At 44.5% G+C, this 21,472-nt stretch overlaps 1 protein-coding gene across 1 annotated transcript; it reads left to right on the top strand.

The window, feature by feature from the left end:
* The first annotated feature begins 17,020 nt into the window (after window positions 1-17,020).
* On the top strand, window positions 17,021-20,976 carry LOC129399781 (uncharacterized protein CXorf49 homolog). Its single transcript, XM_055121156.1, has 4 exons — window positions 17,021-18,277; window positions 18,941-19,097; window positions 20,222-20,255; window positions 20,859-20,976. The coding sequence occupies exons 1-4, from the start codon at window positions 17,021-17,023 to the stop codon at window positions 20,974-20,976; spliced, it is 1,566 nt and encodes a 521-aa protein (XP_054977131.1).
* Window positions 20,977-21,472: the final 496 nt, after the last annotated feature.

The raw sequence follows: 21,472 nt of genomic DNA, 5'->3' as shown, positions 1-21,472 counted from the left end.
AAAGTTTTTAGGCACAGAGGGTCCTTTTCACTCTCAGCAGCTCCGAATTTATCTGGGCCGAGGGCGTGCCATTACACCCACTTCCCATGATTCCCTAGGAGCCCTAAGTGTAAAAACCGTATACCTCTGGGTTAGGAGTCTAAGAAGATGGCTCCTGCCTTGTGAATGTTGCTGCCACTGCCATTTTCCGTGCAGGAAGACAGGGTGGGGAGGAAAGATCCATCCCCGGGGAGCACGGAGTTGTAGCCCAGCTCACAGTCCCAGTGCATTGCTGTAAGAAGCTGCGCTGGATGCCCAAATGTGTTAGGTCTCTGGAATCAAAGTCTTTAGGCGTAGAGGGTCCAGGGAGTTCCTTTAATGGAGAGGACAAACTTTTCAGCATGTGGCATTGAGTATGACACTCACTCCTGGTGCTTACGGTTGCCATGTACAATATTAAGAAAGGATTCAAGTGGGTGAAGAGATAGCACAGTGGGTAGGTTCTTGCCTTGCACACGGCCAACGCGGGCTGACTCCCCAGCATCCCATATGATCCCCCAAGTACTGCCAAAAGTGAGTCCTAGAGCTCCAGTCCAGAAGTCCTGAGCACTGCAGGATGTGACTCAAAAATCAAAATAAAAAGCAAATTTTCTCTACTCAACTATGGGTTTAAGTGTTTCCACATACATACACTCACACACAGACAGACACACACACAATCTTCTTCTTATGTGAAATGAAAGAGAAACATAGTAAGGAAGAACTACATAGTCAAGTTCATCGGAACTGAAAATTTTGTCTACAGAATTGAACTTTCGTGGGTGTGGGGGTATTGGGAGGAATCACTGGGAAGCAGGCACTCAGGTGATGTGTATGGTGTTTGAATGATCATGCATGAAAATTGTGATTAAAAGTATTGTAAATATGAGTCCAATATATTTTAAGAAGCCAATCTCATGCTTCATGATTACCTTTGCATAAAATTATGTAAAATTAGGACTTCAGGACTGGAGGAAGTAAAGCTAATGAAAGAGTTTTGGTAGGGAAAGATGAATTGAATGCAAAGGGGAAGAATGAAAGAGAATTTAGTAGATAGTTGAACTGTTTCATTTCCTGAGTGCAGTGATGGTTTAAAATCATGCTGAAACTTTTTATTTTATTTTTTTATTTATTTATTTTTTTTTTGCTTTTTGGGTCACACCCAGCGATGCTCAGGGGTTACTCCTGGTTCTGCACTCAGGAATTACTCCTGGCAGTGCTTGGGGGACCATATGGGATGCCGGGGATCGAACCCGGGTCGGCCGCGTGCAAGGCAAACGCCCTACCCGCTGTGCTATCGCTCCGGCCCCTGAAACTTTTTAAAATGCTAATTTTCCTATATGATAATCCCAAGTATATCCTTCAAATAGTTTTCATGGATTATTTATGGTGTAGGCAATGCCAGTGAGGGAGAGGGAATTATAATGGCATGGAAAATACTACCATCCTTCTTAAAATAATACTGGAGATTTAAAAATCATAAATTAATACTTCACCATCCTGTAGTTGTTGGATATCAACCCTAAGTGTTTTAGGCTTCACTGGTGAATTACCCCTTTCCTCCTCCCAGAGCTTACCATGCCCTTGCTAACATCCCAAATTTGATTAAAGTCTATCTTCAACCTTTCCTTCGTGTTGGATATTAACCCTAAGTGCTTTAGGCTTCATCACCTAATTTTGCCGCCTTTCTTCCTCGCAGAGAAGCTTAACATGCCCTTGCTAGCATCCCTAACTTAAAGTTTATCTTAAACCTTTCCCTTGTGTTTTACCTCTCATTGTCACGGTTCCCCAAGTCAGTCTTGATTACTTGTAAGCCAAAACTTTGTAGTAATTCTGAACATGTAGTTGTACTGCTTTGTATTTGAAGTGTTGTATGTTTGTACCTGCTTTTCTATTTCCCCTATAGCCTTTTTAATATTTTACTATAGAGCAATGTTCTTTGGTTAAACACAGAAAGACCATTAATACTATGCTCCTAGTATTTGGGAGTTGATTGACGCTGAAATATATCTACTCCTGGGCATAATTACATGGTCATAACTACTTGACTCAGGCTTCAGTTTCTGTAGTTCCTAATACCCCAAAGGGGATGTCCCGCCGTGGGACTAGGATGGACCCGGGGAGAGTGGCAAAACTAGCTGGCATCGAAATGGGACATTCTAGAAAGCATAAATGTATGGTCTTAATACAAACTGTTGCAACCTAAGAGACAGGACCCCCATGGGGAAGGACTAGCTGAACTGGTCTGAGGGTAAAAGCCTTGCTTGCTCTCAGTCCAGAGAATTAAGGGTTGGGATCTTTGTCTCTTACTGTGTTTATCCAAACAACTGCAAGTATTACTAATTTATATAATTAGAGCGAGACATAAAAGCAAAGTAGTTGTCCCTGGGAGGCAGAGTGTCTTCTTGAGTTGATCTCGCTAAGAGAATTTCCTCTGTCAAATGTTTATCTATATAAACGACCAATAACACCTGTCCATACCTCAACCCCTTCAGATGTCCTATAAGTATGCTAGCAACATTGCATTAAACAGGCCATTTTCTTCATCAGACTGTGGTCCCCAGCCTCTCCATCTCCCCATCTCTCTGTCTCTGTTGGGGAGCCCTGGGGACAAGGGAAGGCGGGGAAGCAGTTCAGGGCCACGGAAAACACACACATGTCCAGCAACAACAGCAGCTCCTGAAGATTGCTTTGTTAATTTACATGTAGTGAAGTTCATTTTTGTCCTAGATTATACAGGTATCCCCTTCATTTACAAAGCATGATTCATGCAACTTCACTGTAATGAAGAACTCGTGGTTGCACTTATTATTTCCAATCAAAAGCATCTGAAGAGGATTTTTACTTTTAAAACAAAATGTGAAAATAGCACACAGCACAATCACTTTGCAGTGGACAATTACAGAGGCAGTATGCACTCTGAGAAGCAAGCGTGGCACTGTTGTGCTCCTTCCTCTGAGAAGAGCTTTGTAAAAACCATTCCTGTTATTTTAGGTTGTGTGTATTATTTTCTAGGGTTTATAAGTTGGGTTTTGGAATTTGGGAATCCTCAGGTTTTCCCATATAGATAAATGGCAATTGTTTGGTCACTTTTCAGCATTTTGGCTTACATAAGTATAATCATACTCCACTGTCAGAGAATGAAGGGAAACTAAGTAGCACCTATCCATTAAGTATGCACTGAAAGAAATTTTTATTTATGTGGAGAATTTTGGGGAGCCCACCCAGAGGTTCTTATGTCTTGATCCTGGCTCTCTAGTCAGAGATCTCTCTAAGCAGGCACAGGGGACAAAATGAGGTGCAAGGGGTTGAGCACAGGTGAGTTGTGTGCAAGGCAAGTACCTTACTCACTGTATTATCACTCTGGCCCCAGAGTGGTGAATTTTGGAATTTCTTTTATTAATGTAACATTGGTTTATAACATTATATGGTTTTAACATCTTCATAAATAATCACCTATATAGTACATTATGTTCACCAATGAATGTCTATTTCATCCTGAAAAGAAAATCATGAGCCAAATTACCCCAAGGTCGAGTCCCATAGAAATGCTGTGGTTAATTTCAGGTCTTACTAAAAGCCAAGCTCTACAAAGCACTCACAAAACCAAATGTAAAATAACCACTGACCTCCATTCAAGTACGGGGCAAGGAAATGAACACTTTTGCAAAGAAGCTGATAGGCATATGAAAATGGCTATCATCATGCATGATTAGGGAAGCGCAAATCGAAAGAATACTGATAGATTGGAAAATCTGGAAACAGCCTGTGTTGCCAGGCTCGTGGTAAGAAAGGAACCCTCGTCGGCTGTTGGTGGGAATGTGGTCTGGTTCAGCCTCGATGGAAAGCAATATGGAGATCTCTCAAAAAATTGGAATGGGGGCTGGAGAGACCGTATCTATCCAGTCCCAACACAGCATTTTTTTTTATCTCCGAGAAACTTTTTTTTGCTTGTTTGGGATTTTCTTTTGAGGGGAGGGAGGCATACCCAGATGTAATCAGGGCTTACTCCAGGGTCTGGTCTCAGGGAACCAATCTAGAGTGCAGGGTAAATTCCCTACCCACCGTACAATGTCTTCAGCTGCACTTTCAGAAAATCTTGGCAAATCAAATACAGCATAACAAGAAATTAATTTATCATGACCAGTTGTAATTTATGCTAGCAATAAAAGTTCAGTATACACAAATCCTGGCTGTCTTCACTGGGGCCCCCTCGGAGGGAGTGGGTTGAGTTTCCCTCCCCACCCCGAGCAGAGCCCCCCAGCTGAAGACCTCTGGAACCCAGCCACAGCCATGCTCAAGGCTCCTCTCCACACATTCAGATGAGCTTCATGGATGAAGGAACCGGCAGAGGAACCCAGGTGTGTGGATGGGACCCGGGGCTGAGATCTCCAAGCCTGCTAGGATCAGGACTGGGCCTCTTCCGCTCAGATTCCTCATTTTCCAGTAGTTAGGCAGTCACACCCAGAAATTGCCCCTGGCACCGTGTAATCCCATAAACGGCCAACATCCAGAGAATATAAAACCAAGCTCCTGGAATCCTAGACATCTTATAGCTTAGTTCTCCCTCTCGGAGACCTTGGCAAGCTATCGAGAGTTTCCTGCCTGCATGGGAGAACCTGGCAAATTCCCCGTGGCATGTTCATATGCCAAAACCAGTAAAAATGATGGGTCTCATTCCACTGACGCTAAAAGAGCCTCCAATGTGGCACCGTTGTGAAGGACAAGTGAAGAAAGGCTTCTAAACTCTCAGGGCTAGGACGAATGAAGATGTTACTGAGACTGCTCAAGAAAATTGACAATCAACGGGATGATGATGATGATGATGATGATGATACACAAATATATATCATCATGATGATGATACACAAATCAATTCACGTAAGACATTTACAAAATGAAGGGTCAAAATAGGATGATTATATCATTAGGTGTCGGAAAAGCTTTGGATAACTTTCAATATCCATTAATAATTAGAACTCTCAATAAACTGTGACTAGATGGAGCATACCTGAACGCAATAAAGGCCATATATGACAAGGCCAAGTAATAATTGGTGAAAACCTTAAAGTATTTTTAAGATCCAAGCAGACAAAGATGTCCACTCTCACCATCACTGTTTGTCATAGTTTTGCAAGTCCAAGCAAGGGCAATTAGGCAAGAATAAGATATAAAATGAATCCGAATTGGAAACAAAGAAAGAAAACTATTGCTATTTGCTGGTGATATGATAATATACGAAGAAATCCCTGAAAATTCCATGGGGAAAATGGATGCTACTACCTACTAAAAAGAAATGAGCACTTTTAAAAATAGGAGGATACAAAATCCATACAAATGAAGCCATGACATGTCTATATACAGATGAGTTTGAGGAAGGGAGAATTAAGAAAGAACAATCCCATTTTCAAATGTATGAGAAAAGCTAAGTTACCTGGAAGTAAATCTAAGAAAAGGAGGCCAAAGACCTACACCCAGGAAAACTATAAGAGCTTAGTAAATGAGAAGGAGACACAACAAAATGGGAAAAAACCTATGCTCAGGGGTTTAAAGAAAAAAGATTTGTTATTGTTGCTTTACTTTTAAAAATATTTTTGTTGAGGTATCACAGTTTACATGAAAATAGTCATTACTTTATAATTGCAGAGCTGTACATCAATCTCTCCACCAGTGACTCATTCCAGTTCCCTCCATCATTATCCCACAGTCTCTCCCCCACTCCCAACAGTTCCAGGTTCTATTAACCATATTTCAGGATTTGTTTCCATTGGGGATTGTCTAATCCTTCTTTTTTATTCTTTATTATAGCACTGTGATTTACAAAGTTGTTCTTAATACGGTTGTCTCAGGCATTCCATGTTCCAACACCAATTCCACCACCAGTGTGGTTTTTTCTCCACAGGTGTCCCCAGGGTCCATCATCATGAATTATTACTGAAGTCAAAACTTTAATGAGATAACACATTACATCAGCAAGAACAGTTTGTATGACAAAGATTAGAAACAGTGCTGGCAAGGTTTTAATACACAGATTTCTTTTGGTTACAACACATTGATTCACCAAGTTGTTCATAATACACTTGTTTTAGGCATTACATGTTCCGGTACCAATCCCACCACCAATCCTACCACTAGTTTGCCCTTCCCTTCACCAATGTCTGCTATTTCCCACCCACCACCTCAGCCTAGCGCCTCGCAAGAACAAATACATTCACTTCATATTTTTTGTTATAGCAGAAGGCAAATGCCTGTTGACCACCTTTATGTTTTCTTTGTGTAAAAGTCTTTTCACCCTCTCCTCATTTTTAAAAAATTATTTATTTTATTGAATCATCATGTGGAAAGTTACAAAGTTCTAAGGCTTGTGTCTCAGTTATACAATACTCGAACACCCGTCCCTTCACCAGTGACCATATTGCACCACCAAAAACCCCAGTATAACACCCACCCCCATCCCCCACCCCTGCCTGCGTAGCTGATAAATTTCACATAATTTTCTCTTTACCTTGATTTCATTCCATATTTCAACACAAAACTCACTATTGTTGTTGGAATTTCCTCCCAAAAAACCCAGCCGTACTGACAAGGAAGCATTTGACAATTAGATTTCCATTGCTGAGAATGAAGATTTATGAAGTTTAGGATTTCTGTATTTTAGTATTTTAGTAATTAAGTCCAGGGAGATTTATGTTAGAAATTGCATAATTTCCCCCCTCCTCATTTTTGATGGAGGCTTGTTTGGATTTTGTTGTTATTGTTGAGGTTTTTTATTTCAATTAATTATTTTATGCACACCTACATTTAAAAAATATTCAAAATTTCCAAAATTACTTTCTATTTTATTTTATTTATTTAAAATTTTTTTATTGAATCACCATGTGGAAAGTTACAAAGTTTTCAGCTTTAAGTCTCAGTTATACAATTCTTGAACACCCATTCCTTCACCAGTGCACATATTCTACCACCAAGAATCACAGTATACCTCCCTCCCAACCCCCACCTCCCTAGCCTCCAACCCCGCCTGTGTAAGTGATAAATTCCACTTTACTTTGATTACATTCAATATTTCAACAAAAAACTCACTATTATTGTTTAGAGTTTCTCCCCCCAAAGTCGGACCTGCTGAAAAGGAAGTATTGGCAATTTGTTTTCCATTGCTGAGAATGAAAGATATGAGGTCGAGCAGCCGCAATAGCGGCCGCACGGTTTTGGATTTCTGTATTTTATTAACTAAGTCCAGAGAAATTTCTGCCAGAAATTGCATCATTGCAAGCTTGTACCTCTCTGCTACTTTATATTCCACATCTGAGTGCAATCCTTCTATGATTGTTGACTTTTGAGAGTGTTTTATGTTCCTTGGTTATTAGCCCTTTGTCTGATGTGTGATTTGCAAATGTTTTCTCCCACTCATCGGTTGTATTTTATTAAGATTTCATTTCTCTCAAAGTTCAGGATCTTTAGTTTTATGCAGTCCCATTTGTTCATTTCTACTTTTTTCCTTGAAGTGAGTTTATATGATTAAATATTTTTTCCAATGTATTTTATGAAGACCTAATGTCAAGGTCTTTAATGTATTTTGAATTGACCTTCACGCAAAATATGAGATAGGGGTCTAAACTATCACTATTTGCAGATGATTTGAAACTGTAGATAGAAAAACCTAAGAACTTCATGAAAAAAGTCCTGAAGTGGGTTGGACAGATAGTACAGCAGATAGTGTGCTTGCCTTTCACATGGGTAACCTGGGTTCAATCCCCAGTACCCCATATGGTCCCTAGAGCCCCAGTAGGAGTGATTCCGTGGGCAGACCCATGAGTAATCCCTAAGAACTGCCACACATGTCCCAAGCAATTAAAAACATTATCCCAGAAATTACTACACGGTAGAGTAGCAGGCTAAAAATAATCAATGCAAAGAACATGTAGCAATCTTACATGCAAAAAATGATGCAGAAATTAAACCAATACTAATGTATCATTTTAGAGAAAGGATAGAACAATTCTTCTAATTGCCTAAGGTTAAAGAAAAAATTGACTTCATTCTCTATGAGTGACAGAATAACGTACTCATGTTCTTTTTCATTGTCTGGAGTTTCAGGTCAGTAAAAAATTGAATTGCTTGGAGAACGGCATCTTGAAAGTTAAAGGTGTAGTTACAGGCTTCTAAACTCTTATTATCATAAAGCCTTTACTTAGGAGAAAAAGAGGTTAAATGATGTTTTCATGTATTTTTCCTTTCATTGAGTTTGTGGTTCATGAATGTGTATCAAAGATATTAAGGATATCTGAGCAAGCCTGCCACAGAGGCAGGCTGGGGGCAGGGGAAGGTGAGGGTAATGGGAGGGTGGGGACAACTGGTGACATTGGTGCTGGGAAATGTACACTGATGAAGAGATGGGTGTTGGAACACTGTATGACTGAAATCTAATCATGAACAGCTTTGTAAGGGTCTATCACATTTATTCAATTAAAAGAATTATTTTATAGGATGTATGAGAAACTGATTGTGAAATATTTAGCTGCACCAAGGGAGCAGATTTGTCTTCTGCAATTCTGCTAATGGGGTGGGTGCCTGGCTTCTCCTTCACTGATCTATCCCAAATGGCTTCACAGTGAATGAAAACACGTTCCATGATTAATTCTAAAGGTCAGGTGACCAATGTTCACAAACGCATGTGGAAATCAGTCACATTATTTCAAGTCAAGAATTGAGTTTTGACCTTTGGATCCGGCTGCAGAGCAAGCATGATGGAAGAGCCCAAGGGAGCGCCCTTGGACTCCAGGCAGCCCACTGAACTAATTCCGGCATGGGACCAGAGACCCCACGGTGCGCTGAAACAGTGGGAACCGGGCATCCCCCAATTCTTTTAACCTGTCTCTCTCTCTCAACTCCTCCCTCCTGAGCACAGCGCAGCATCCGCGGTTTTCCTGCGGTTTTCCTGAGCACAAAATGGAGCCGGCGATCCAGCTGAAACAGGACGCTTTCGCGCACTTGCGGGAGACCCCAGGGGGCGGGGGCGGCGACCCCCGCCCACCGCAGATAGATATTTAAACCCACCTCCCCCACGTGTGCTTCCCTTTGGATCCGGCAGCGGAGCGAGCATGATGGAAGAGCCCAAGGGAGCGCCCTTGAACTCCAGGCAGCCCACTGAACTAATTCCGGCATGGGACCAGAGACCCCACGGTGCGCTGAAACAGTGGGAACCGGGCATCCCCCAATTCTTTTAACCTGTCTCTCTCTCTCAACTCCTCCCTCCTGAGCACAGTGCAGCATCCGCGGTTTTCCTGAGCACAAAATGGAGCCGGCGATCCAGCTGAAACAGGACGCTTTCGCGCGCTTGCGGGAGACCCCAGGGGGCGGGGGCGGCGACCCCCGCCCACCGCAGATAGATATTTAAACCCACCTCCCCCACGTGTGCTTCCCTTTGGATCCGGCTGCGGAGCGAGCATGATGGAAGAGCCCAAGGGAGCGCCCTTGGATTCCAGGCAGCCCACTGAACTAATTCCGGCATGGGACCAGAGACCCCACGGTGCGCTGAAACAGTGGGAACCGGGCATCCCCCAATTCTTTTAACCTGTCTCTCTCTCTCAACTCCTCCCTCCTGAACACAGCGCAGGACTTCTCCATCTTATGAGCACCATAAAAGGGTAAAAGTTTGTAGTGATGTTATTTCTGGTTGTACTTTCCCTGGACTTTATACAGAAACCCAAAACCTAATGTCATCTTAGCATCAGCAATATGTAATGGTTCGCTTTTAATGGGTCGGACTTTTGTGGGAGATCCTAACAAGAATAGTAAGTCTGTTGCTGAAATATTGAAGGCAATCAAAACGGGTAGCCATCTCTCTAGACTAAACTAAGCTATATCCCCACGCCAGCTGAGAAGAAATTTTCTTCTTTCTCGGGAAGAAACGCGGCGTGTCGTCAACTACAGTGTGATGTCCATTAAGCAAACAGACCTGGTGGCGTGGGAATGGGATATAAGGGGAAAAATTATGTACATGGAACAGTGGGACGCTGGTGGAATCTCGAGCCAGAGCCGATACCAGCGCAAGACCTTCGGTTCCAGAAACTGCTTGCAGACACTCTACTAGTCTATCAACTAAGCCAGAGCCCCACGTCTGCTGATGACGGGAAATAACCATCCTTTTCGTTTTTTTTTCCCTTGTCAGGCAGCGTGGCGATTACTAAACAGGCGTGAACTCGGTGGCGCGGGGCAAGGGGGAAAAAGAAAAGTTATGTAACAAACAGCGGGACTTAATATCTCTATATTCTTAGTAGTGGAGAACTATCAAATGCCTCCTTGGCAATAGGACTGCTTTTCTTTTTTGGGGGAAACCCCAACAACGGTAGTGAGTTGTGTGCTGAAACATGGAATGTAATCGAGATAAGGCATAAACGAAGTGAAACTTATCAAGTACAAGGGTGGGGACTGGGGAGGTGGGAGGGGGCGGCAGGTATACTGGGGGGGTTGGTGATGGAAGATGGGCACTGGTGAAGGGAAGGGTGTTTGAGAATTGTATAACCGACATAATCCTGAGAACTATGTAACCCTCCACATGGTGATTCAATAAAATAAAAAAAAAAAGAATTGAGTTTTGTCGAAGTGGAGTAAGGAAAGTCTCTTTAACAAATGGTGCTGACACAACTGGACAACCACATGCAAAAAATGGGCTTAGAACTCGACCTGACACCATGCACAAAAGTCAGATCAAAATGGATTAAAGACCTCAACATCAGACCACAAACCATAAGGTACATTGAAGACAAGGTCGGCAAAACCCTCCACGATATTGAAGATAAAGGTATCTTCAAAGATGACACAGAACTAAGCAATCAAGTAAAAACAGAGATCAACAAATGGGACTACATTAAACTAGAAAGCTTCTGCACCGCAAAAGATACAGTGACCAGAATACAAAGACTATCTACAGAATGGGAAAGGATATTTACACAATACCCATCAGATAAGGGGTTGATATCAATGGTATATAAAGCACTGGTTGAACTCTACAAGAAGAAAACATCCAACCCCATCAAAATATGGGGTGAAGAAATAAACAGAAACTTTCCAAAGGAAGAGATACGAATGACCAAAAGGCACATGAAAAAGTGCTCTACATCACTAATCATCAGGGAGATGCAGATCAAAACAACTAGAGAGATACCACCTCACACCACAGAGACTAGCACACATCCAAAAGAACAAAAGCAACCGCTGTTGAAGAGGATGTGGGGAGAAAGGGACCCTTCTACACTGCTGGTGGGAATGCCGACTAGTTCAGCCCTTTTGGAAAACAATATGGACGATTCTCAAAAATCTAGAGGTTGAGCTCCCATTTGACCCAGCAATACCACTGCTGGGAATATATCCCAGAAAAGCCAAAAAGTATAGTCGAAATGACATCTGCACTTATATGTTCATCGCAGCACTGTTTACAATAGCCAGAATCTGGAAAAAACCCGAGTGCCCTAGAACAGATGACTGGTTGAAGAAACTCTGCTACATCTATACAATGGAATACTATGCAGCTGTTAGAAAGAATGAGGTCATGACGTTTGCATATGAGTGGATCAGCATGGAAAGTATCATGCTAAGTGAAATGAGTCAGAAAGAAAGAGAGAGACATAGAAAGATTGCACTCATCTGTGGAATATAGAATAATAGACTATAAGACTAACACCCAAGAATAGTAGAAATAAGTACCAGGAGGTTGTCTCCATGGCTTGGAGGCTGGTCTCTCATTCTGGGCAACTCAGAGAAGGGAACACCAAGTAAAATGTGGTTGGAGGTCATGTGGGGGAAAGATGATGCGGGCCGAATATAGACTAGAGACTGAACACAATGGCCACTCAACACCTTTATTGCAAACCACAACACCTAATCAGAGAGAGAGAACAAAAGGGAATACCCTGCCATAGTGGCAGTGTGGGGTGGGGGGAAACGAGACTGGGGAGGGTGGGAGGGATGTTGGGTTTACTGGTGGTGGAGAATAGGCACTGGTGAAGGGATCGGTTATCGAACTTTGTATGGGAGAAACATGAGCACAAAAATGTATAAATCTGTAACTGTACCCTCACATTGACTCACTAATTAAAAATAAACTATTAATTAAAAAAAGAATTGAGTTTTGTCAATGCAGTTGGTTTTGAGATTCGATAGTAAAGGAACCTTCAGCAAACAGGAGAGATCATACTATGTCCTTATGGATTCAGATCTGTATTAAGAAAAATTGGACCCTTTATTAGTGATGGGGTACAGTAAGTTTATATATCATGCCAGGAACATTAATACTATTGCAGTCATATTACTAAATGATAAAAAATTACAAAATTAAAAAATCCACAGACCTTGTGTAGGCCAATAAAGGATAACAGTAGCAATGATGATTTAAAAATGATCACTGTATCACTGTCATCCCGTTGTTCATCGATTTACTCAAGCAGGCACCAGTAACATCTCGGTTCGTCCTAGCCCTGAAATTTTAGCAGCCTCTCCTTCCTCGTTTTTCTCAACGATCAGAGGCTCTTTCCAGGGTCAGGGGAATGAAACCTGTTATTGCTACTGTAATTGGCATATCGAATACGCCACGGGGAACTTGCCAGGCTCTTCCAATGTTTGCCATATAGACACATAAACAACATAAACGTGTAACAAATATTTTTTTCTGGGGATGGGGGGGGTGGTTTTGCTACCCCAGGCTGTGCTTCAGGATCACTCCTGGCAGTGCTTCAGGGATCATGTGGTGCCAAGCACTGAATCAGAGTCGACCACATGCCTTATCCCCACAACCTCTCCAGTCCCCACCTTCTCTTCTGGTAAGCAACAAAGAAAACATTTTCCCCCATCTTATTATTTTGTTTTGTTTTTGTTTTTCTTTTTGCTTTTTGGGTCACACCCGGCAATTCACAGGGGTTACTCCTGGCTCATGCACTCAGGAATTATTCACGGCGGTGCTCGGGGGACCATATGGGATGTTGGGAATCAAACCCGGGTCGGCTGCATGCAAAGCAATCGCCCTACCCGCTGCGCAATCTCTCCAGCACCCCCCCATCTTATTTTAATGAATGAAGACAATGGTTTACAAACCTGGAAAGAGCTGTGTTAGGGTGCAGTGTTACTCTACCATGACCACAATGTCCCCCCAGCTTCTGTCCACTGGACCGCCTCTCCCACTGTAGCCCACAGCCCCCAGGGCACCGGCCTCAGCTCTGCAGCCAGAGTTGAAGCTTAGCTTTCGCTGGATGACGTCCGGATACAGGCTATGTTACCTGATGTGCCACACGTGAGTGAAATATAAAAACCCAACTAATGTAAAAACCATGTATGTGCCTGTCTGCCGAGCGGGCCGGGTGGTGCAGCCCCAGAGGCCATGCCTCTGTAGTGCCCAGTGCTCCCGCCTGCTCCACTTCCCATGCGCCAGGGCTCAGCCAGGCATTTTGGTGAACAGCTCCTTCCTAACTTTGGAACCCAGAAATTACTATCTACTGTGCAAAAAGCAAACCTGAAGAAACTTTAAGGACAAAAATTATTTTGTTAACGAGCTGGAGCGATAGCACAGAGGGTAGGGCATTTGCCTTGCACGAGGCCTATCCAGGTTCAATTCCCAGCATCCCATAGGGTTCCCTGAACATTGCCAGTGTTATTCCTGAGTGCAGAGCCAGGAGCAACTCCTGTGCATCGCTGGGTGTGATCCAAAAAGAAAAAAATTATTTTGTTAAAATTAAGAATTCATATCTATTGGTAGAACTAAGCATCTGGGGAAGCAACTTCATGAAAGAGGAAAAGCACCCCATAAAATATAATAAGGTCAAACATAACAACAAAGATTTTGAGAGATACTAGAGATATACATACATACATACATAATTACACAAAATATATAAATAATTAAAAAATTATGCAGAAGAGAAAGATTTCTAAGAAACTATCCTTATCCTTTAATGATTGTGTAGAGAAAATTCAAATATATATATAAATCAATCTAACACGACAAATGAAATACCTATTCAGTGAAAACTATAATTCACTTCTGAAAGAAATAAAAGAAGACAGTACTGGAAATATTATTTGTTCATGAATTGGGTGCATCAATATTGTTCAAACGCCCATACTACCCAAAGTGATTTACAGATGCTATGGATCACCATAAAAATTTCCAGAGCATTCTTAAAAGCATACAACAAATGCTTCTAAAAGTCATGTACAATTATGAAACTCCCTGAATAGTCAAAGCAGTTCTGAGGGAAAAAGATGGGAGGAATTTGATTCCCAGTATCTAATTTGTACCACAAAGCTAGAGTACTCAAAATTGCATGAGACTAGAACAAAACCAGACTCCTAGGTCAGTGAAATAAAATAGAGAGACCAGAGATAAAATCTTAACAGCTAATTTATGAAGAAGTGTCTAGGTATGTGAAGTGGATCAAGCAGAGCCTCTACAACAATTGATGCTGGGAAAACTGGTCAGTCACATGCAAAAAAAATAGTAATAAGCATGACTAAAGTGGCCAACTTACCTGAAGCAGTCTACTTCAAGGTTAAACACAGTCTCACAAAGTTTTTTGAAATGGTGTTTTCCTCTGTCTCACATACCTCTTTCACCTCTTCTACGTTCCTTAATTTCTGTTCTTTCAAAATCAGTAAGACTAGTTTTTTGGCCTTCAATACATTCTCTCCAAGAAAACTATCTACGTGACCATGAAAATAATATAATAGTACATAATAATAATAATGAATTCTATTGCTAAATGGAAAGTTTATGAATGGCTTGAGTGAATAGAGACAATTGTTCAGTATAAGACAATATATTCTTTTGTCTGTCTGTTTGGGGGCCACACCCCGAGGTCCTCAGGGTTTATTCCTGGCTCTGTGCTCAGGGATCACTCCTAGCAGGTTCTATGAATCATACAAGGTGATGTATGATTGAACTTAGGTTGGGAGCGGTCAGGCAAGCGCCTCACACACTATACTGTACCTTTGGCCCCAAGTCACTATATTCTTCCGGATGTTCAACACGTTTTCTATCATACCTGATTTTTACTGAGAGTGGAGTACTAAAACTTTCAAATACTTGCTGAGCCTTGTTTCTCCCTTCAGTTCTGACAAGTTTCTTTGTATAGATTTTAAGGCCTGTTGTTAGATGCGTGTAAGTTTATCAATATTGTCTTCCTAGTTTGGTAGACATTTTTTTAATCATGACAAGTGATTTTCTCTCTAGCAACACTTCCTGTCTTCAAGTCTTGTATTCTTATGGCAACTAAAACACTCCTTCAAATGTTGGGTTCTTAGTACAACTTTCACTGTCTCTTTACTCTCAACTGATTTGTGTCATTAAATCTAAAGCTTACCCTCTGTTGACAGTGTATAATTAAATCCTATTTCTATATAAAGTTAATTCTTTGTTATTTTAGTGTTTCGTGTATTCAAAGCATGCATAGATTTACCATATTGGTCTTTCTCCCCACACCAAGGGGTTTTCAATGGTCCTGCCTGGTATTCCCAGTATGATGCCTCTTATTCTATAGACGAATGAGGTTATTGATCAGCACTGGTGAGATAGGCATAATTCATAGTCCAAGGAATGTCCTGGAAAGGCATATAATACCAATCAGTGTACATTGTTTTTCATGGATTTCTCCAATTTACATTCTCAAAGGATACCATAATACCACTGCTGCGGTCTCTCATGCATCAGGTACCAGACACGCCCAAACTCCAGAGCCTCCTGACCAGTGTGCTAAACCGGTGGTGTCACTCATAACCTCTGGAATCCTTTGAATGGATAACCACTTTGAGGCAATCCTGGTGTTGGAAATGATTTGTGGATTTAGCTCACATGTCAGATCAGTGTTAGAGGCTATGTATTGGTTTATGTGTTGGCCACTGGATACACTCTCTGCATTGCCTGGGTGTAGAGAGGGGCTCGACTGGAGGAAGCACACTCTAACCTGTCCATCCTACCCTCCTGCCAATCAAGTTCCCTGAGCGTAGATCCACGGGCAGATTAACCTATGGAAAAGGAACACTTGCAACAGAGACCCCATGGCACTTAGATATGAAAACTATTTCCCCTTGGACCTTCACCGAAAAAGTATGCTGACCTCTGATGTAATTAGTGGGCTCATTTTGCTATTGGGTTGGTGAGCTGGAAGCTGGCACTTCCTTGCTGTGCATAGTGGTTTCGCTCAATTCTTTTGTTCACTTCTCACAACCTTTCTCCACCTTTCCACCTCCCCCACAAAGGTAATCTCCCAGCTTTGTAGAGGGGAGAGCTCAGAGCTTGATTCAACTTCTTCCTTGGGTGGGTGGAGCACACCTGGCTGCACTCAGGGCTTACTCCTGGTTGTATGCGGAATGATTTCAGGAAGTCATATGCGGTGTTGGTAACGCAAACTGGGATTGGCTGTGAGCAAGGCAAGCACCTTACCCTGGTACTATCCTGCACATTGGGTCCTCAGAGGAGTCTCTTTAAAATTCTTTTCTGGTTTGGACGCCACACTGAACAGTGCTCAGGGCTTTCTTTTGGCTCTATCTATGCTCAGAGGTACACTGGGCACCATACGTGGTGCTGGGGTTAGAACCCAGGTCGGTCACGTGGAACGCAAATGTTGGATGCTTGTTTTATAGGAGCCCTTAGAGTGGTGACTCATCAACAGCGCTCGGAGCAGGATGAGGTTGGATTAGAACTCGAAGAACCATCCCATCACGTGACCAGCCTGTGAACCCTGACCCTGTGAGCTGGGCCTTTAAGCAGAGGGCCTCCATCCTATTGGTCAGGGCTTTGGGCGTCGTGGCTGATGGGAGAGTTTGTCTGACCAATCGGAAACAGGCAGCGGCCGTTGACTTCATAGTAGCCACAGACGCGAGGCGCTTTTGCCTCGGGCTACTGGCGGTCGTGCTTGGCACGTGGAGCCACAGAGCTCGAGGCGGACTCCCCTCTCGGCCCGGGAAGGACTAGACGATCCTCCCCCGCAGTCAGGCTGCCGGGCTCGGGAACAGCATGCGTTCCCCGGATGACGTGCCGTTAGCCAGTGTAAGTGTAGGGCCTGAGGGCGGGCAGCAGGCCGGGGCGAGTGGGAGAGGTCCCAGGTCCCCTCCCGGAAATGCACTAGGCCGCGGCCTGGGGGTGCCGCTTGGCGGGGAAGGTGAGAGCAGACGCCGGGGAACCCAGAGCTTAGAGCTTCGGACAGAAGGAACGCCAGCGGGGGAAGCCGTGCGTTTGGATAGAGAACGCCGTCTTCACGCCTCAGTCAGCAACGTCACGGTCATCCACAGCGATGATGGTGACCCTCAAGTGACCGGGGCCGAGACAGCTACGAGGTCTGAGGCCACCACCGTGAACAAGCTCTTCAGCACAGAGGTCCAGAGTGCCGCCAAAAACCGTCCCTTAGACAACAGCCAGGCTGAGGCTTCCGAACGCTGGATGGGCTTTCAGACAGGGACTCGAGGCGCTTGGGCCCAGCGTCACGTAGAAGTGCCGCCGGCTTCAATACCCCCAGGAAAAATTGGTGTGGCTCAGAGAGGGCAGATCTGGAGGGTCCATAAGAGCAGCTCTAGAGGTAGGTGGGATGTGCCCAGAGGCCGACAGTGGTGCCATTCAGAAGGCCTGTTTATACTCCCATCTGATCACGGGGAAAAAGATGAGTCAGGAGAGATGCAGGCGGTGAAGATGAACGTATATGCAAAAGAGGGGCAACAGGCCAGCGGCAGGAGCACTGAGATTCCCAGAGATACAACCAGACCCGTGAATTTCAGTGTCCAGAAGAAAGTGTGCTTTAAGCCAAACGCTTCAGTGCGTTCCCCTCCCCAGGGCAGCCCTACGGCTGTAGAGAAGCAGAGTGTTGCAAATCAAGCCGCTTTTGTCAGGTTTCCTAATGTGGTTTGGGGTAGAGGGCAGGGCAAGCCCACCTACTCCAGAGATTCTGCTGCATGCAGTCCACCAGCAGCCAAACCTAAGATAGTTATCCAAGAAAAGAACTCTCCTGGGGATAACTCCAAATTGAATATGGGGAGAGCCCTTCCTTCGTGGGGGCAAAGAGTTTTAGCACTCCCTTCAGAACCTACCACCTTCGCACCAATATCGGGTGCACCCATGTTTGGTACGACCAAGAGGTATTTTGTGGTGCCTCCACAAAGCAAGCAACCCAAGAACATTTGTGCAAACATGAAAAAAATTGTGATCAGAGAGCCAAGTGAATCTGAGCAGGTGGCCAGTGAAGACGATGACTCAAATCAAGATCCAACCCCCATGGGCCAGGTGAGTAGACCATCCTCCTCCTCCTTCCTGACCCTTCCCTTTCCCTTAACCCTTCTTCGTCTAAGCTGTCCAGTGGACATACGGTGTCATTGAGTGCTCATGATCACGGGGTACCAAATGTTGGTCATTTGTTTTTTTTTAATTTTTATTAGAGAATCACTGTGATGTAAGGTTCCAAACTTATTTGTGTTTGCATTTTACTCATACAGTGATCATTTACCCATCCTTTCACCAATGCCCATTCACCTCCACTAATGATCAAATGGGGGTCATTTGCGTAAGGGAAAACTTGAAGATAGCACCCTACATGCCAAGCAGTTTTCTTGAACATGGTAGGTTTTCTCCCTGGAAAAGGAGGGCTGGTAGCTGATTTGGCTCAGGGTAGCCCTGAAAAGTTTGGCTCCCAAGCTTTGGTGTTTACACTCATGGGCTTCTGATTCCTACCTCCAGGCCCTTCCCAGAGCCTGACTTCTAGGGGCGGCACTTTTTCTGAGTTTCTCTGTTCTGTCTCACTCAGCCCTGCCTCCTTGCCTTAGTGAGGGGCTGACTGAGGGATAACCTACTTTCCCTGTAACCCAGAGAAGTTCCTGTCTCATTTCCTATATCAGCTCAGTCCCTAAAAATACAGTGCAAGTTCAAATCTGTGAGAAATTTTTGTTTTAGATGCTAGCAACCAGACTGAAGCTATCTGGCCAGAGCATCCATCTTGCAGAGGGCAGCAGCAGCAGCCTTGGCACCAGTGCTCACCAAACTCAAGGAAATGGTCAGGCCACAGTTGTGAACCAGGAAGACATGATGATCAAAGGATCTCCTCATTCGGGTGAGTTTGTGGGTTTTTTTGCAGTAGCAGAAGACAGGGAAGAGGTAAAATACTGATTCCATGCTTGTGGGGTTCTCAGCCTTCCCTACTTTGGAAGTGTGCTGATAGGAATTGATATTCTAAGAGGACAGCATGCAGCCCTTTCCCTGGGCTGTATGGCCAGGGTGCTTTGTAGTGGTGTCTCGAACTGCAGCTGGGATGTGGACTTGCAAGGAACCTATCCTTTCTTGTGAAGTCCTGCTCAGCCACCCTGCTTACCTCAGTGGCAGACTTTGACTGCAGCTGTGTGATTGTCTAAGGCAAGGCAAGGTCACTGGGAACCACAGTTGTTGGGAGTGTCTCCATGGGACATTCCGGAGCAGCTGAGAAGGGCAGAGACCCCTCACTGCCAACAGAGGGAGATGCTGCCTCGTGTACAGCCCTGTAGACACTTCCCACCCTAATCTGATGAACCTTGGAGGCTGGAGTGTGTTTCTCTTTCAGGGGACCAGGAACAACCCGAGTGTTTCCCAATACCAGCACGTCTGCACCTGCCTTCCGGGAGAATAGACTGTCAACGGGTAACGCTTCCTCTGGCTGCTAGAAACACAGACAGAGAGCAAATAACTGGCTCTGAGTCAGGGTTAAAGTGGGTCCCACACCCCACAAACCACAATATAGAATACCTCCTACGATGAGGATTCAATGCCATTCTAAACATTGGGATTTGTGATGCAAGGTCCCCTGGGGAAGTTAGGGGCATAGAAAGGGAAAAATAGGAGGACAGAATGTGCTAATCTTTTCTCTTTCTCCCCTGTCTGCTGGGCTAGTGTGTTGAGCTGCAGCATGAAGTAGCAAGACTCAAGAAGAGAATAGGTATGAGGACCTGCAGGCTGGGTCAGGGACATGGAAGGGTGCTGGGTCCTAGTGCCCTGTATGGGAGGGCGCGGGGCGTCCAAAGAATGGGAAGGTACCAGGTGCACACACCTTCAAGGAAACAAGGTTCCGTGGAGAGGAGAAGCCAGCAGGCCGGCCCGGCCATAGACAGCTAAGGGTGTGTATGTGAGGTGAGGCCAAGTCTTGCTTAGCCTCTCTGTGCTTTGCCAATGAAAATGAGCCCTGGAGATCTCTTTGCATGTCTGCAGATCTGCTCTCTACCTTGCCTGCAGCAACTCTCTGGTATGAATTTTACCATGTGTCTTTGTGGGTGAATTTGCTTCAGAAGTTCTGAATGTGTCTGACAAGCCCCAGGGCTTGAGAACTATAGTACTTTTTGTTGCCATTTAGTAAACATTTGCACATTGATGAGGCCAGAGCGATAGTACAGCGGGTAGGGCCTTTCCCACGTACGTGGCCCACCTGGGTTCCCATGTGGTCCCCCCAGTTTGCCAAGAGTGTTTCCTGAGCACACAGCCAGGAGTAATCACTGGACATTGTCGAGTGTGAACCACACACCTTAAAAAAAACTTGAACATTGAATGGATGTGATGGGTGATTGTGTCAGTCCCAGCGGTTACTACATAGAGGTGGAGGGATTTCAGGTTGCAGGGCTAGACGGTTTCCAGGGGGGGTCTTCAGATCCCTCCAAGTGTCAGGAGTCTGAGGTGCTTACTGATGCCTCTCTCTGTTTCAGCCCTCTGTGAGTCCCTGGCTGACAGACCACAGAATCTTTGAAGTGAGTGTTCCACTCTCTCTACTCCACTCCCTTCCTCCAGTCCTGACTGTTAGGGCTGGGGCCGGCCTTGGCTTGAATCTCTTCCCTAACTGTGCTCTATTTCTCAGGTGGAACGACATATTACTAGCGAACAAGCAGCCTGTGAGCCTGGAACCCGTGAGCTGCAGACAAGCTGATCATCTTCATGACTGCCCAAACCTGCTCCTTGTTCGCTGGACGCTCTAGCAGCCCCAGTTTAATGAGAGTTCATCATTAAAGCGCTTCTCATGTTCTTTGGTCTGCCCTCTGTCTGGTCAGGAATGGGATCTGCTCCATCTCAGAGGCTCTTCCAGGTCAGCTCCTCTGGCATTCCGTGGTCGGCCTCTTCCCAGTGAGCACTCAGGGCCTTCCCTGAGCAGAATGTCTGCAGGCAGGCCTCGCCTCCCCCCACCATGCGCCATGCTGCCTGGGCTAAGGTAGGGAAGAGAGTTGTTTCTCAGTGCCCAACATGATGGGAGTGGGGGACCGGGAAGGTACCAGATGCACACATCCTCAAGGAAACAAAGTTCCCGGGACAGAACCCAGAAGAGGCTTCTGTGTGGCCTCTACCTGCCTCGGCAACATCTGTTCCTTCCCCCTTCAGGTCCACTGCATGTCCTTACCTACTTCTCTTCCTTTGGGGGTGTCATCCTTCCCGCTCACTACTGCTCCCTCACCTATTCAGCCAGAATTCAGGATCTCC

Source organism: Sorex araneus, chromosome X (genome assembly GCF_027595985.1).
Source record: "Sorex araneus isolate mSorAra2 chromosome X, mSorAra2.pri, whole genome shotgun sequence".
NCBI lineage: Eukaryota > Metazoa > Chordata > Mammalia > Eulipotyphla > Soricidae > Sorex > Sorex araneus.
Note: the sequence above shows the minus strand (reverse complement) of the source record. Positions and strands in the feature narration are given on the sequence as shown.

Bases quoted from the DNA above. Each gene is read 5' to 3' on its own strand.
- LOC129399781 (XM_055121156.1), top strand. From the start codon at position 17,021: ATGCGTTCCCCGGATGACGTGCCGTTAGCCAGTGTAAGTGTAGGGCCT. The intron at 19,098-20,221 runs GTGAGTTTGTGG...GCATGTCTGCAG, and splicing joins CAAAGGATCTCCTCATTCGG to ATCTGCTCTCTACCTTGCCT. The intron at 20,256-20,858 runs GTATGAATTTTA...TCTATTTCTCAG, and splicing joins TTGCCTGCAGCAACTCTCTG to GTGGAACGACATATTACTAG.